The sequence below is a fragment of the Oncorhynchus masou genome, chromosome 32 (assembly GCF_036934945.1).
Source record: "Oncorhynchus masou masou isolate Uvic2021 chromosome 32, UVic_Omas_1.1, whole genome shotgun sequence".
Taxonomy (NCBI): Eukaryota; Metazoa; Chordata; class Actinopteri; order Salmoniformes; family Salmonidae; genus Oncorhynchus; species Oncorhynchus masou.
This window is the reverse complement of record NC_088243.1, coordinates 25,523,101-25,537,238: the sequence shown is the minus strand read 5'-3', so window position 1 is coordinate 25,537,238 and position 14,138 is coordinate 25,523,101. Positions and strand designations below refer to the sequence as shown.

General features: G+C 42.4%; 1 protein-coding gene across 2 annotated transcripts; it reads left to right on the top strand.

Moving 5' to 3' along the window:
• Positions 1 to 4,190: 4,190 nt before the first annotated feature.
• tmx4 (thioredoxin-related transmembrane protein 4) lies at positions 4,191 to 13,685 on the top strand. 2 transcript variants are annotated; one of them, XM_064953597.1, is made up of 8 exons: positions 4,191 to 4,452; positions 4,971 to 5,086; positions 5,239 to 5,284; positions 5,383 to 5,511; positions 12,349 to 12,394; positions 12,594 to 12,695; positions 13,267 to 13,330; positions 13,422 to 13,685. In XM_064953597.1, exons 1-8 carry the CDS (start codon positions 4,235 to 4,237, stop codon positions 13,538 to 13,540), a joined length of 840 nt encoding a protein of 279 aa, XP_064809669.1. In that variant the 5' UTR covers positions 4,191 to 4,234; the 3' UTR covers positions 13,541 to 13,685. The 2 variants fall into 2 exon arrangements, with proteins under 2 accessions (XP_064809669.1, XP_064809670.1); XM_064953598.1 differs by lacking the exons at positions 4,971 to 5,086; positions 5,239 to 5,284.
• Positions 13,686 to 14,138: the final 453 nt, after the last annotated feature.

Below are 14,138 nucleotides of genomic sequence, written 5' to 3'. Positions count from 1 at the left end.
TATGGTGTGTATGTGTGCGGTTGATATGGAATGTGTGTGTGTGGGTGATATGGTGTGTATGCGTTGGGGGATGGGGAGCAAGAAGCAGGTGAAGCAGGTACATGGCTTGTCGAACATTTCATTCTACACCCTTTTGCTGGTCCCCCCTTTTCTGCTATGGACTTCGCTTTCTGCACAGGGTCATTGTCATGCTGAAACAGGAAAGGACCTTCCCCAAATTGTTGCCACAAAATTGGAAGCAAAATGTCATTGTATAATGTAGCATTAAGATTTCCCTTCACTGGAACTAAGGGGCCAACCCATGAAAAACAGCCCCAGACCATTATTCCTCCTCCACCAAACTTTACAGTTGGCACTATACATTCGGGCAGGTAGCGTTCTCCTGGCATCCACCAAACCCAGGTTCATCTGTCTGATTGCTAGATGTGGAAGCATGATTCCTCATTCCAGAAAACACTGTTCCAGAGTCCAATGGTCTTGAGTTTTACACCACTCCAGCCAACGCTTGGCATTGTGCATGGTGATCTTAGGATTGTGCGGCTGCTCGGCCATGGAAATCCATTTCATGAAGCTTCCGACAAACAGTTATTGTGCTGACGTTGCTTCCAGGGGCAGTTTGGAACTCGGTAGTGAGTTTTGCAAGCGAGGACAGACAATTTTTACAAGCTAGGCGCTTCAGCACTCAGAGGTCCCATTCTGTGAGCTTGTGTGGCCTACCACTTCGCAGCTGAGCCATTGTTGCTGCTAGACGTTTCCACTTCACTATAGCAACACTAACCAGTTGACCGGGGCAGCTCTAGCAGGGCAGAAATTTGACGAACTGACTTGGATAGGGGGCATCCTATGACGGTGCCACGTTGAAAGTCACTGAGCTCTTCAGTACAAGCCATTCTACTGCCAATGTTTGTCTAATGAGATTACATAGCTGTGTGCTTAATTTTATACACCTGTCAGCAACAGGTATGGTTGAACCAGCCGAATCCACTAATTTGAAGGTGTGTCCACATACTTTTGACCAAGTAGTGTATGAGGATACAGTTATGAGTGTCCAAAAGAGCGAAGGAATGTGAGGGAATGTGTGTGTGTGTGTGTTTGTGTATATGTATACAGAAACCATAGGTCTATGCATACCCTCTTCTCTCAGGCAGTGCTAAATAGAGAATAGTGTTGTTACAATGTGGATGCAATGATAGACTGTAGATGAGATGTGAGGACACACAAACAGGCAGAAAGATTGCCACTCAGAGCCAAACTGGCAGCCGGCCCAGTGGCTGGGCCTGAGACTCCTGCTGTCCATAAGACACCAAAAAGTGTTGGCTGGCTCAGCTGGGTCTTTGGTGGAAAAAGAAAACGATGCATCTACCTGATGACAAAGACAAATTGGTAAGGAACATGTTATTTATTCATTCTATAGAGAAACTTTAGTGGATTCATCTTTTTCTCTGTAGCTTCATTTACGTTGCTGTTATATTCTTCCTCGGGTTGTCTGCGTTCAAAACGGAGGGCAAGGCTAATGTATTCACTTTAATTAATGTCAGTTTAAAGTAGTGGATGTGTAACGGCAGATCTCCTCTTCGTCTGAAGAGGAGTAAGGATCGGACCAAGATGCAGCGTGGAAAGTGTTCATGATGATTACTTTAATAAATAAACTGAACACTATAAAATATAAAATACAAAACAATAAACGTGAACATGACCGAAACAGTACCGTGTGGCGACAAACACCCACAAACCAACAGTGAAACCCAGGATACCTAAGTATGATTCTCAATCAGAGACAACTAACGACACCTGCCTCTGATTGAGAACCATACTAGGCCGAAACAGAAACCAAACATAGAAAAACAAACATAGACGGCCCACCCCAACACACGCCCTGACCATACTAAATAAAGACAAAACAAAGGAAATAAAGGTCAGAACGTGACAGGAAGACTTTTGTATTTTAACTGTGAGAATCTTACTAATATACTGTATGTATGATATAAATACGATTATGGGAATGCAGTACTTAGGGGCCGACTTGCAAATTCAATTAATAAATTACAGTGCTGCAAGGATTCTGACACAAACTCAAACATCGGGCCCACATCACCCACTTCCTTGCTGACCTTCATTGGCTACCTGTTCCTCAAAGCCCTAAATGGTATCAGACCTACCAACCTGTCAGATCTACTCTCCCCCTATGAACCTCCACGCATATGGTCAAGGCATGCCAAATTGTTTCATGAACTCAGGACCCGATGCCGAACAATGTAGGACCGTGCCTTTTCCTCCCACGACCCACACCTTTGGAACACCCTTCCTGACAATCTCAGGGCTGTTCTGACTGTTGGGGCTTTTAAAGCAGGCCTTAAGACTCATCGTTATCAACTGAACTACACTTCCTCCTAGACTTTGATTGTAATTTTTATGATATGGTTGTACACTGAGTGTAGCAAACATTAGGAAGACCTTCCTAATATTGTGTTGTACCCACCCCCTTTTGCTCCCAGAACAGCCTCAATTCATCAGGGCATGGACTCTACAAGGTGTCGAAAGCATTCCACAGGGATGCTGGCCCATGTTGACTCCAAAGCTTCCCACAGTTGTGTCAAGTTGGCTGGATGTCCTTTAAGTGGTGGACCATTCTTGATACACACGGGTAACTGTTGAGCATGACAAATCCAGCAGCGTTGTAGTTCTTTACATAAACTGGTGCATCTAGCACCTACTACCATACCCGATCAAAGGCACTTAAATCTTTTGCATTGCACATTCAATTATCTCAAGGCTTAAAAATCCTTTAACCTGTCTTCTCCCCTTCATCTACACTGATTGAAGTGGATTTAACAAGTGACATCAATAAGCGATCATAGCTTTCACCTGGATAGTCTTCTTTCAATAACAGCAAGTATATTGGGCAGATTCTCTGCAAAATGCACCCTGATTTGACCATCACAACAGCTCCAACTCAGATGCCTAGGCCACTCCCTGGCCAGCTCCCTCCCACACACTCTGACCTCATGGCACCAATGGCTGTGCCATTTGATCGTGTTGGCACTCTACCCTACTGAGGTATGTTTCTGTACAATCCTTCCAAGTATATACATTTTCTTAGCTGTTATTTTACTTAGTATAACACATGGCTAAAGTAGCAATGATATAAATCATTTTCTTTTTGTCCCGCAGGCCATTTGTCCAGAGTGGATTTTCCCACATCCATAAATGGATTTTTCAGCATCCTTCGGCGGATGTCATGCAGGTGTTTGTACAATTTTTTCTCTTTTGTTAATTTTGTTGGTTGTTGGTCCATGGGGGGGCAGGTGGGTCTTGGGGTTGGGGAATGGAATTATTTAATTTATACATTTTTCTCGGGGGGAATTGTGGGGGGGGATCTGGTGGCCTGGCATTTGGGAGCTTGGGTCGGTGGCTGATGGATTGCTGGTTCGTGTCCCCATTTTTGACCTTGTTGACATGCCCTTGAGCAGGGCGTTGACCCTGGTTGCTTCTGTGTGTCACTCTGGATGTGAGTCTGTTAGATGACTAATGTGATGTAGTTGTTGAGCGGCTTCACTGCAAGTATATTGTATGTTTAAAATGTTCAATTTAAAAAAAAGAACATTTCAGAATTGAAAAAATTATTTGGTGACAGCGAATAAAAAACTCAAGCATATCCCTCCCTCTGTCATGTTCACATTGTTTTGATATGTGTTCTATCATAATTGACATGCCCATTGCGTGTGCATTGCTATACATTACATACTGTAGTGTATTTTATACATATCTTTCAAAAATATATTTAAAAACATCTAGCACTTCCCAAATGTAAACATTATTTTTTGTTTGGGGACAGGCAGACACTGTAACTGTTTGCTCATAGAAATTATAAAGTTACAAACCATTAGGGACAAGGTTATAGGGACACTAATTTGTATTAAGGCCTTCTCATTCAGATTCCCATTAACCAACAGAGGGACACCTACGTTTAATTTCACAATTTCCCATGTGTGTGGTCATTGCCTTTTCCCTTTCAGAATAGAGACACCAATAAATCATTTTTCACTACTTTTAGATCCATCTGTCTGTGGTATAGCAGACCACCTTAAAAAACACACGCACGCACAAACACACAAACAATGACACACGCACACACTTCAGGTTGTTAGATGCGCCGGTCGACCTTAAAAAAAATCCCTGTTTCTGTTACTTCCGTGTTTAGCGTTCAAGGCAGTTTTCGTTTCGGAACAGCAACATGGCGCAGCTGAAAACAAAACGTTCCTGTAAACTGTTATGTCAAACTAATTCACCTTCATGTAAATTATCATGTAGTCATCTTTTCCAACCACTCCTCTCAATAATATTAGTCAGCTCCATCGCAAGTTCTGCTGTAGCAGAAACAGAGACAGGCGTCCTGACAATAACAGATGCTAACTGGACGGTCACTATGGATGGCGAGTGGATGATAAAGTTGTGAGTACAGTACGAAGTCGTACTGATGATCTGATGTATGCATGTTTGGCGGAAGATGAAAACGGGAGGGGGGGGAAGGATGATATATATAATTTAAGCTATTAAGTGCCGAATAAGATTTTAGAGTAAAACTTTTGGTCTAGGTCCAGAGTGAGTGTATTATATTCCAATAATTCAGATGTTTCTGAAGTTGATGGAACATTGAATGTGAAACTATGCTCTCTTCAACCTATATAGATCATGCCAACGTATTTTCCTGACGTTGAAAATTTTATTTTCTGGATGTTGAAACCAGGTTAATTTTCAGTTCTGAACGAAATGCTGGAAGGGGGGCCTGAGTGAAAACATTTGGGAACCCCTGCTCTACTGTACTGAACTATACTTTGCTGTCAAAATAGTGAATCATAAACGTCTATGATTGATTCAGATTTGGTTTTTAGAACACCTGACTTGTGCCCTGAACACCACCCACCTATAGAATCTCCATAATGTCCATAGATAAATGTATGTGTGTATAGTGTTGCTCCCTGGTGCCCGGCATGTGCCCAGCTGAAGGAGCAGTGGGAGAGATTCTCCAGCCTGGCAGCAGCCATGGGGGTTTCTGTAGGAGAAGTGGACGTCACTGAACAGCCTGGTATGGAAATATTATGAAGTTGATACTGTTGGCTCTTACTGTCCTCAATATTGTCTTCTCCTCGCTGTGTGAGATTCAATGCCAGACCGAGGCACCTTCTAACCACCCATCTCTCCTTTCTCTCGTATGTATGTGTGTTTCTTTTCTTTCAGGTCTCAGTGGACGATTTTTGGTTACCACACTGCCAACCATTTTCCAGTTAGTATCTCAGTTAACCTTTGACCCTGTCCTTTGGTCCATGACCTTTAACCTTTCTAACTTTGTATACAGTATTTATCTGTGTGTGTATTCTACAGTGTAAAGGAGGGTAGCGTGAGGAGGTATGTGTCTGTCCGTGAGGCGGAGGAGTTCCATACATATGTCTCTAACAGGAGGTGGGAGGAGGTGGAACCACTGCCTTCATGGAAGTCTCCTACTTCTCCTCTGTAAATATACACACCATATACAATACCAGTCGAAAGTGTGGACACACCTACTCATTCCAGGGTTTTAACTTTTTTATTTGTTTTAATTTTTTTTGCTATTTTCTACATTGTAGAATAATAGTGAAGACATCAAAACTATGAAATAACACATGAAATCATGTAGTAACCAAAAAAGTGTTAAACAAATCAACATATATTTGATATTATTCAAAGTAGCCACCCTTTGCCTTGATGACAACTTTGCACACTTGGCATTCTCTCAACCAGCTTCATGAGGAATGCTTTTCCAATAGTCTTGAAGGAGTTCCCACATATGCTGAGCGCTTGTTGACTGCTTTTCCTTCACTTTGAGGTCCGACTCAACAATCTCAATTGGGTTGGAGTCGGGTGATTCAGGTCATCTGATGCAGTACTCCATCACTCTCCTTCTTAGTCAAATAGCCCTTATACACCCTGGAGTTGTGCTTTGGGTCATTTTCCTGTTGAAAAACATATGATACTCCCACTAAGCGCAAACCAGATGGGATGGGTTATCACAGAATGCTGTGGTAGCCATGCTGGTTAAGTGTGCCTTGAATTCTAAATAAATCACAGACAGTGTCACCAGCAAAGCACCATCACACCTCTATGTTTCACGGTGGGAACCACACATGCAGAGATCATCCGTTCACCTACCCAAACTCAGTAACGTAATCTAATTACATTCCGTTAGTTTTAGATTTATTTCCCCTTAAGAGGCATTAGAAGACAAAAATGTATGTTACCAATTGAATGACATCTATTGCGGGATAAATTAATGTTCAAGTTTCATAGCTGGCCATATATGGATGTTAAAATTTACTTTAAGGGTTGGTTTACATTTACAATGTTTACACTGGGATAAAACAAGTTTATATCTGGGGTTCTGATAGAGTATGACAGTTGTACTAAGCTCATGAAGGATTTACAGTGGGGCAAAAAAGTATTTAGTCAGCCACCAATTATGCAAGTTCTCCCACTTAAAAAGATGAGATAGGCCTGTAACTTACATCATAGGTACACTTCAACTATGACAGACACAATGAGAAAAAAAATCCAGAAAATTACATTGTAGGATTTTTAATGAATTTATTTGCAGATTATGGTGGAAAATAAGTATTTGGTCACCTACAAACAAGCAAGATTTCTGGTTCTCACAAACCTGTAACTTATTCTTTAAGAGGCTCCTCTGTCCTCCACTCGTTACCTGTATTAATGGCACCTGTTTGAACTTGTTATCAGTATAAAAGACACCTGTCCACAACCTCAAACAGTCACACTCCAAACTCCACTATGGCCAAGACCAAAGAGCTGTCAAAGGACTCCAGAAACATAATTGTAGACCTGCACCAGGCTGGGAAGACTGAATCTGCAATAGGTAAGCAGCTTGGTTTGAAGAAATCAACTGTGGGAGAAATTATTAGGAAATGGACGACAAACAAGACCACTGATAATCTCCCCCGATCTGGGGCTCCACGCAAGATCTCACACCGTGGGGTCAAAATGATCACAAGAACGGTGAGCAAAAATCCCAGAACCACACGTTGGGACCTAGTGAATGACCTGCAGAAAGCTGGGACCATAATAACAAAGCCTACCATCAGTAACACACTACGCCGCCAGGGACTCAAATCCTGCAGTGCCAGACGTGACCCCCTGCTTAAGCCAGTACATGTCCAGGCCCGTCTGAAGTTTGCTTGAGAGCATTTGAATGATCCAGAAGAAGATTGGGAGAATGTCATATAGTCAGATGAAACCAAAATATAACTTTTTGGTAAAAACTCAACTCGCCGTGTTTGGAGGACAAAGAATGCCGAGTTGCATCCAAAGAACACCATACCTACTGTGAAGCATGGGGGTGGAAACATCATGTTTTGGGGCTGTTTCTCTGCAAAGGGGCAAGGACGACTGATCCGTGTAAAGGAAAGAATGAATGGGGCCATGTATCGTGAGATTTTGAGTGAAAACCTCCTTCCATCAGCAAGGGCATTGAAGATGAAACGTGGCTGGGTCTTTCAGCTTGACAATGATCCCAAACACACCGCCCGGGCAACGAAGGAGTGGCTTTGTAAGAAGCATTTCAAGGTCCTGGAGTGGCCTAGCCAGTCTCCAGATCTCAACCCCATAGAAAATCTTTGGAGGGAGTTGAAAGTCCGTGTTGCCCAGCAACAGCCCCAAAACATCACTGCTCTAGAGGAGATCTGCATGGAGGAATGGGCCAAAATACCAGCAACAGTGTGTGAAAACATTGTGAAGACTTACAGAAAACATTTGAACTCTGTCATTGCCAACAAAGGGTATATAACAAAGTATTGAGAAACTTTTTTTATTGACCAAATACTTATTTTCCACCATCATTTGCAAATAAATTAATAAAAAATCCTACAATGTGATTTTCTGGATTTTTTTTCTCATTTTGTCTGTCATAGTTGAAGTGTACCTATGATGAAAATTACAGGCCTCTCTTATCTTTTTAAGTGGGAGAACTTGCACAATTGGTGGCTGACTAAATACTTTTGTGCCCCACTGTATAAGTTATACAGTTGAAGTCGGAAGTTTACATACACCTTAGCCAAATACTTATAAACTCAGTTTTTCACAATTCCTGACATTTAATCTTAGTAAAAATCCCTGTCTTAGGTCAGTTAGGATCACCACTTTATTTTAATGTGAAATGTCAGAATAATATTAGAGAGAATGATTTATTTCAGCTTTCATTTCTTTCATCACATTCCCCACATTCCCATCACTATCTTTGTCCCCATGTGCAGTTGCAAACCGTCGTCTGTTTTTTTAATAGCGGTTTTGGAGCAGTGGTTTCTTCATGGCTGAGCGGCCTTTCAGGTTATGTCGATATAGAACTAATTTTACTGTGGATATACACTGCTCAAAAAAATAAAGGGAACACTTCAACAACACAATGTGACTCCAAGTCAATCACACTTCTGTGAAATTAAACTGTCCACTTAGGAAGCAACACTGATTGACAATAAATTTCACATGCTGTTGTGGAAATGGAATAGACAACCGGTGGAAATTATAGGCAATTAGCAAGACACCCCCAATAAAGGAGTGGTTCTGCAGGTGGGGACCACAGACCACTTCTCAGTTCCTATGCTTCCTGGCTGATGATTTGGTCACTTTTGAATGCTAGGCGGTGCTTTCACTCTAGTGGTAGCATGAGACGGAGTCTACAACCCACACAAGTGGCTCAGGTAGTGCAGCTCATCCAGGATGGGACATCAATGCGAGCTGTGGCAAGAAGGTTTGCTGTGTCTGTCAGCGTAGTGTCCAGAGCATGGAGGCGCTACCAGGAGACAGACCAGTACATCAAGAGACTTGGAGGAGACTGTAGGAGGGCAACAACCCAGCAGCAGGACCGCTACCTCCGCCTTTGTGCAAGGAGGAGCACTGCCAGAGCCCTGCAAAATGACCTCTGGCAGGCCACAAATGTGCATGTGTCTGCTCAAACGGTCAGAAACAGACTCCATGAGGGTGGTATGAGGGCCCGACGTCCACAGGTGAGGGTTGTGCTTACAGCCCAACACCGTGCAGGACGTTTGGCATTTGCCAGAGAACACCAAGATTGGCAAATTCGCCACTGGCGCCCTGTGCTCTTCACAGATGAAAACAGGTTCACACTGAGCACTTGACAGATGTGACAGAATGTGGAGACGCCGTGGAGAACGTTCTGCTGCCTGCAACATCCTCCAGCATGAACGGTTTGGCGGTAGGGCCAGTCATGGTGTGGGGTGGCATTTCTTTGGGGGCCTCACAGCCCTCCATGTGCTCGCCAGAGGTAGCCTGACTGCCATTAGGTACCGAGATGAGTTCCTCAGACCCCTTGTGAGACCATATTCTGGTGCGGTTGGCCCTGGGTTCCTCCTAATGCAAGACAATGCTAGACCTCATGTGGCTGGAGTGTGTCAGCAGTTCCTGCAAGAGGAAGGCATTGATGCTATGGACTGGCCCGCCCGTTCCCCAGACCTGAATCCAATTGAGCACATCTGGGACATCATGTCTCACTCCATCCACCAACGCCACGTTGCACCACAGACTGTGCAGGAGTTGGTGGATGCTTTAGTCTAGGTCTGGGAGGAGATCCCTCAGGAGACCATCCGCAACCTCATCAGGAGCATGCCCAGGCATTGTAGGGAGGTCATAACGGCACGTGTAGGCCACACACACTACTGAGCCTCATTTTGACTTGTTTTAAGGGCATTACATCAAAGTTGGATCAGCCTGGAGTGTGGTTTTCCACTTTAATTTTGAGTGTGACTCCAAATCCAGACCTCCATGGGTTGATAAATTTGATTTCCATTGATAATGTTTGTGTGATTTTGTTGTCAGCACATTCAACTATGTAAAGAAAAAAGTATTTAATAAGATTATTTCATTCATTCAGATCTAGGATGTGTTATTTTAGTGTTCCCTTTATTTTTTTGAGCAGTGTAGATACTTTTGTACCTTTTTCCTCCAGCATCTTCACGAGGTCCTTTGCTGTTGTTCTGGGATTGATTTGCACTTTTCGGCACAAAAGTACGTTCATCTCTAGGTGACAGAACGTGTCTCCTTCCTGAGCGTTATGACGCCTGCGTGGTCCCATGGTGTTTATACTTGCGTACTATTGTTTGTACAGATGAACGTGGGACCTTCAGGCGTTTGGAATTTGCTCCCAAGGATGAACCAGACTTGTGGAGATCTACACTTTTTTTTCTGAGGTCTTGGCTGATTTATTTTGTTTTCCCCATGATGTCAAGCAAAGAGGCACTGAGTTTGAAGCCATAACATAATTTTCTGGAATTTATCAAGCTGTTTAAAGGCACAGTCAACTTAGTGTTTGTAAACTTCTGACCCACTGGAATTGTGATACAGTGAATTAAAAGTGAAATAAACTGTCTGTAAACAATTGTTGGAAAAATGACTTGTGTCATGCACAAAGTAGATGTCCTAACCGACTTGCCAAAACTATAGTTTGTTAACAAGAAATTTGTGGAGTGGTTGAAAAACAAGTTTTAATGAATCCAACCTAAGTGTAGGTAAACTTCTGACTTCAACTGTATTCTTCAAGAGTCACAACTGTATTCTTCAAGAGTCAATGGATATAATTTACAGTATAAATCCAGAAATGGATGTAGCAACTACAGATTGCCCCTTTAAGTCTATCAAACGTGTGCAAGTTTGAGCATGTGTCCATGAGCAATAAAAGCCCCACTTTTATTCCATAGGCTGGGATCTTCACTATGCAGCTGTTGCAAGAGTGCTTTTTTCACTGGCTGTCCAATGGTTTCAAAAACAATTATTAATAGGCAGCTTAAACTTCTTGAATTCAACCATTATTGGGTTGAAATACACATTTAGATGTGTGAACAGCCATCCACAACAACCCCAAATAGCTAAATGAGAGAGCAGCAGTGTGATTCACATCAATGCGCTATGTAGAAATCAATAATAAGTGATAGCCGTATTGCCATTGACTACATCATTACTGTCATCTTTACCTCCAAGCGTTTATTCAAGTTGGATAATCTTTGGATGCCGACAGTAGTCGCACCATTGGAAGATATAGCTTGGACTGTAGCCTACAAAAGCCTATTCCTGCTCTTTTCCTGCGATCCAGCAAACACATTTGGTGTGTCATCACAGCGGTCTCTGACTTGTGGTCAGACTCACTCAGGTGGAACAAACTTAAACTTGTGCCTTTTTTCCATGCTGATTTGAATGTCATTGAGATAACAGAGAAGTGTCTTAGGTTTATTTTCACAAACATATTTTCTGAATTTAAATGTAATCATCTAGTTTTTCAAAAGTATCTATAATCTGATTAGAATGTTTTTGCTGGTAGTGCAACTGATTACATGTAATCCGTTACTCCCCAACCGTCTGTTACTTGAACTCTGTGAAGCATTTATTTGGGCTGCACTCTGAGGTGCAGATGAACTTATATCCTCTGCAGCAGAGGTAACTCTGGGTCTTCCTTTCCTGTGGCCATCCTCATGAGAGCCAGTTTCATCATACCGCTTAATGGTTTTTGCAACTGCACTTGAAGAAACTTTCAAAATTCTCAACATTTTCCAGATTGACTGACCTTCATGTCTTAAAATAATGATGGACTGTCATTTCTCTTTGCTTATTTGAGCTGTTCTTGCCATAATATGGACTTGGTGTTTTACCAAATAGGGCTATCTTCTGTATACCACCCCTACCTTGTCAAAACACAATTGATTGGCTCAAACGCATTAAGAAGGAAAGAAATTCCACAAATTTACTTTTAACAAGGCACACCTGTTAATTGAAATGCATTCCAGGTGACTACCTCATGAAGCTGGTTGAGATAATATAATAATAATAATATATCCCATTTAGCAGACGCTTTTGTCCAAAGCGACTTACAAGTCGGCTGGGGCCACTACTTTTACATATGGGTGGTCCCAGCGGGAATCGAACCCACGACGCTTGGCGTTGCAAGCGCCATGCTCTACCGACTGAGCCACAGGGAACAGATAATGCCAAGAGGGTCCAAAGCTTTCATCAAGGCAAAAGGAGGCTACTTTGAAGAATCTCAAATATAAAATATATTTTGATTTGTTCACTTTTTTGGTTACTACATGATTCCATATGTGTTATTTCATAGTTTTGATGTCTTCACTATTATTCTACAATCTAGAAAATAGTAAATATAAAGAAAAATCCAGGAATGAGTAGATGTGTCTAAACTTTTGACTGGTACTGTATATTATACATAAACGTGGAATTTGTCTTGTCTTCTGTAAATATATTCTGACCTTACCTCTGACTTTGTGGATCTCCTCCCTCCAGGATGAGCTGCATGGCCGGACTCTTCAGGCTTTCACTGTGGATCCGGGTGAGACCAAATCTCTCTCTCTCTCTCTCTCTCTCACACACACACACACACACACACACACACACACACACACACACACACACACACACACACACACACACACACACACACACACACACACACACACACACACACAGAGAGAGAAAATGGTGTAAAGGATCCACACTCACTCAGAATGTGTGTGTGTGTGTGTGCGTAGTGGACTCATGGGTATCTGACAGGGGATTTGGGCATGCCGGTGTGGGGCTCCTACCTCTCCTTTGCCATGGCAACACTTGTCACTGGGCTGCTGATGGGACTGGTGAGTTACACACTAATAATAATTTCACTATATTATTGTATTACTACTAAACCATTAATAAATACAACACAATTTTTATGTCACACAAATGCTTTTGAAGGGTTCTGAACATGTTGAGTATGTCATTGTTCTGAGAAAGATGCCAAATCGTCTCTCTCTTACAGCCTGTTAGAGTATGTAGACACACAAACAAACACACACACACTTCGAGGAGTTTCTCTGCAGTGAAATGTGATCTTATGTAAGATTGGGAGTGGGAGGATGGTTGCTATTTCAGGACTTGGTAGAGGAGACTGGAGAAGCAGCAGGAGGACAGATGTGTGGGATGCACTCAGCTGCTCTTGTGTAACCAGCTGAATTCTACTTAAAGTTTGGAACTCAACTCCTGCCTACACTGACATTAACCTCTTAACTAATTTAAACTACCTTCATTCTAAACTAGATTATTTACTATAGTTGTATTTATTTTAGGTTGACCCTGTCTAACTTCTCTGATCCTGTCTCAACCCTCCCCTCCACTCAACAGAGCTGCTTTAAACTCGTCTCTATCTCATTGTGTGTGTGTGTGTAGGTGCTGGTCCTGGTTGCAGATTGCCTCTGTCCTTCCCGACAGAAGCGGAAGGAGGAGAGAGCAGGTGAGAGGATGATCCCACAGAACAAAGCACATACACACACACAAAGACAGTGTGTTATTAGTGCTCTAAAGCTTGTGTTTGTTTCGAGCAGGAGTGTGTGTGAGTATGGCGGAGAAGAGGCAAGCGTCGGAGGCAGATGAGGGTGAGGGGTCTAACGAGGAGCCAGAGACACTGAGACAGAGGAGAGGACAGGCTAAACGTACCTCCTAACCAGTGGTTGGAACCTAAATTATCTTCCAATCGTTTCGTTCTGAACAGAACCATTATTTTTTTTGTTACATTCCACTGTTTTCCGACCAGCAAAATAAAGTTCTGAACCGGTTCGAACCAAATAAAAGTAACAGTTTATATTGTTCCTTTCTGTTCCTTTTTAAACCTCTGAAATTGTACAAAAATAAATAATAATTTGCTCAACATTAAATGACTTCACCAATCATGCAGTGCATATAGAGCAGTTTGATATGGAGCAGACAAGCTATAGCTCAGTGAGTTGTTTACATGCAGCTGAAATTTGCCGGTGGAGGAAGCTTGGCTTAAAGCGCTGGGCATCTTGTTGTGACATGCATTATCTGAATTAGGCCCACAGAATTATACCTACAGCGGAGCGGCTTCTTTGGAGGAACTTTGAATGTCTTTGAACTTTAGAGATGGCTTAACATTGAACCAGAACTAGCTATAGCTAGCAAATGAGCTTGTGTGTGCAGAGCGGCACCAGAATTAAAAATACATCTTACCTTTTTATAGTTAATAAGTGAAATGTGATAACTATAGGGGTCTGGAAGGTCTGGAAGGTTTCACTTTTCTATTT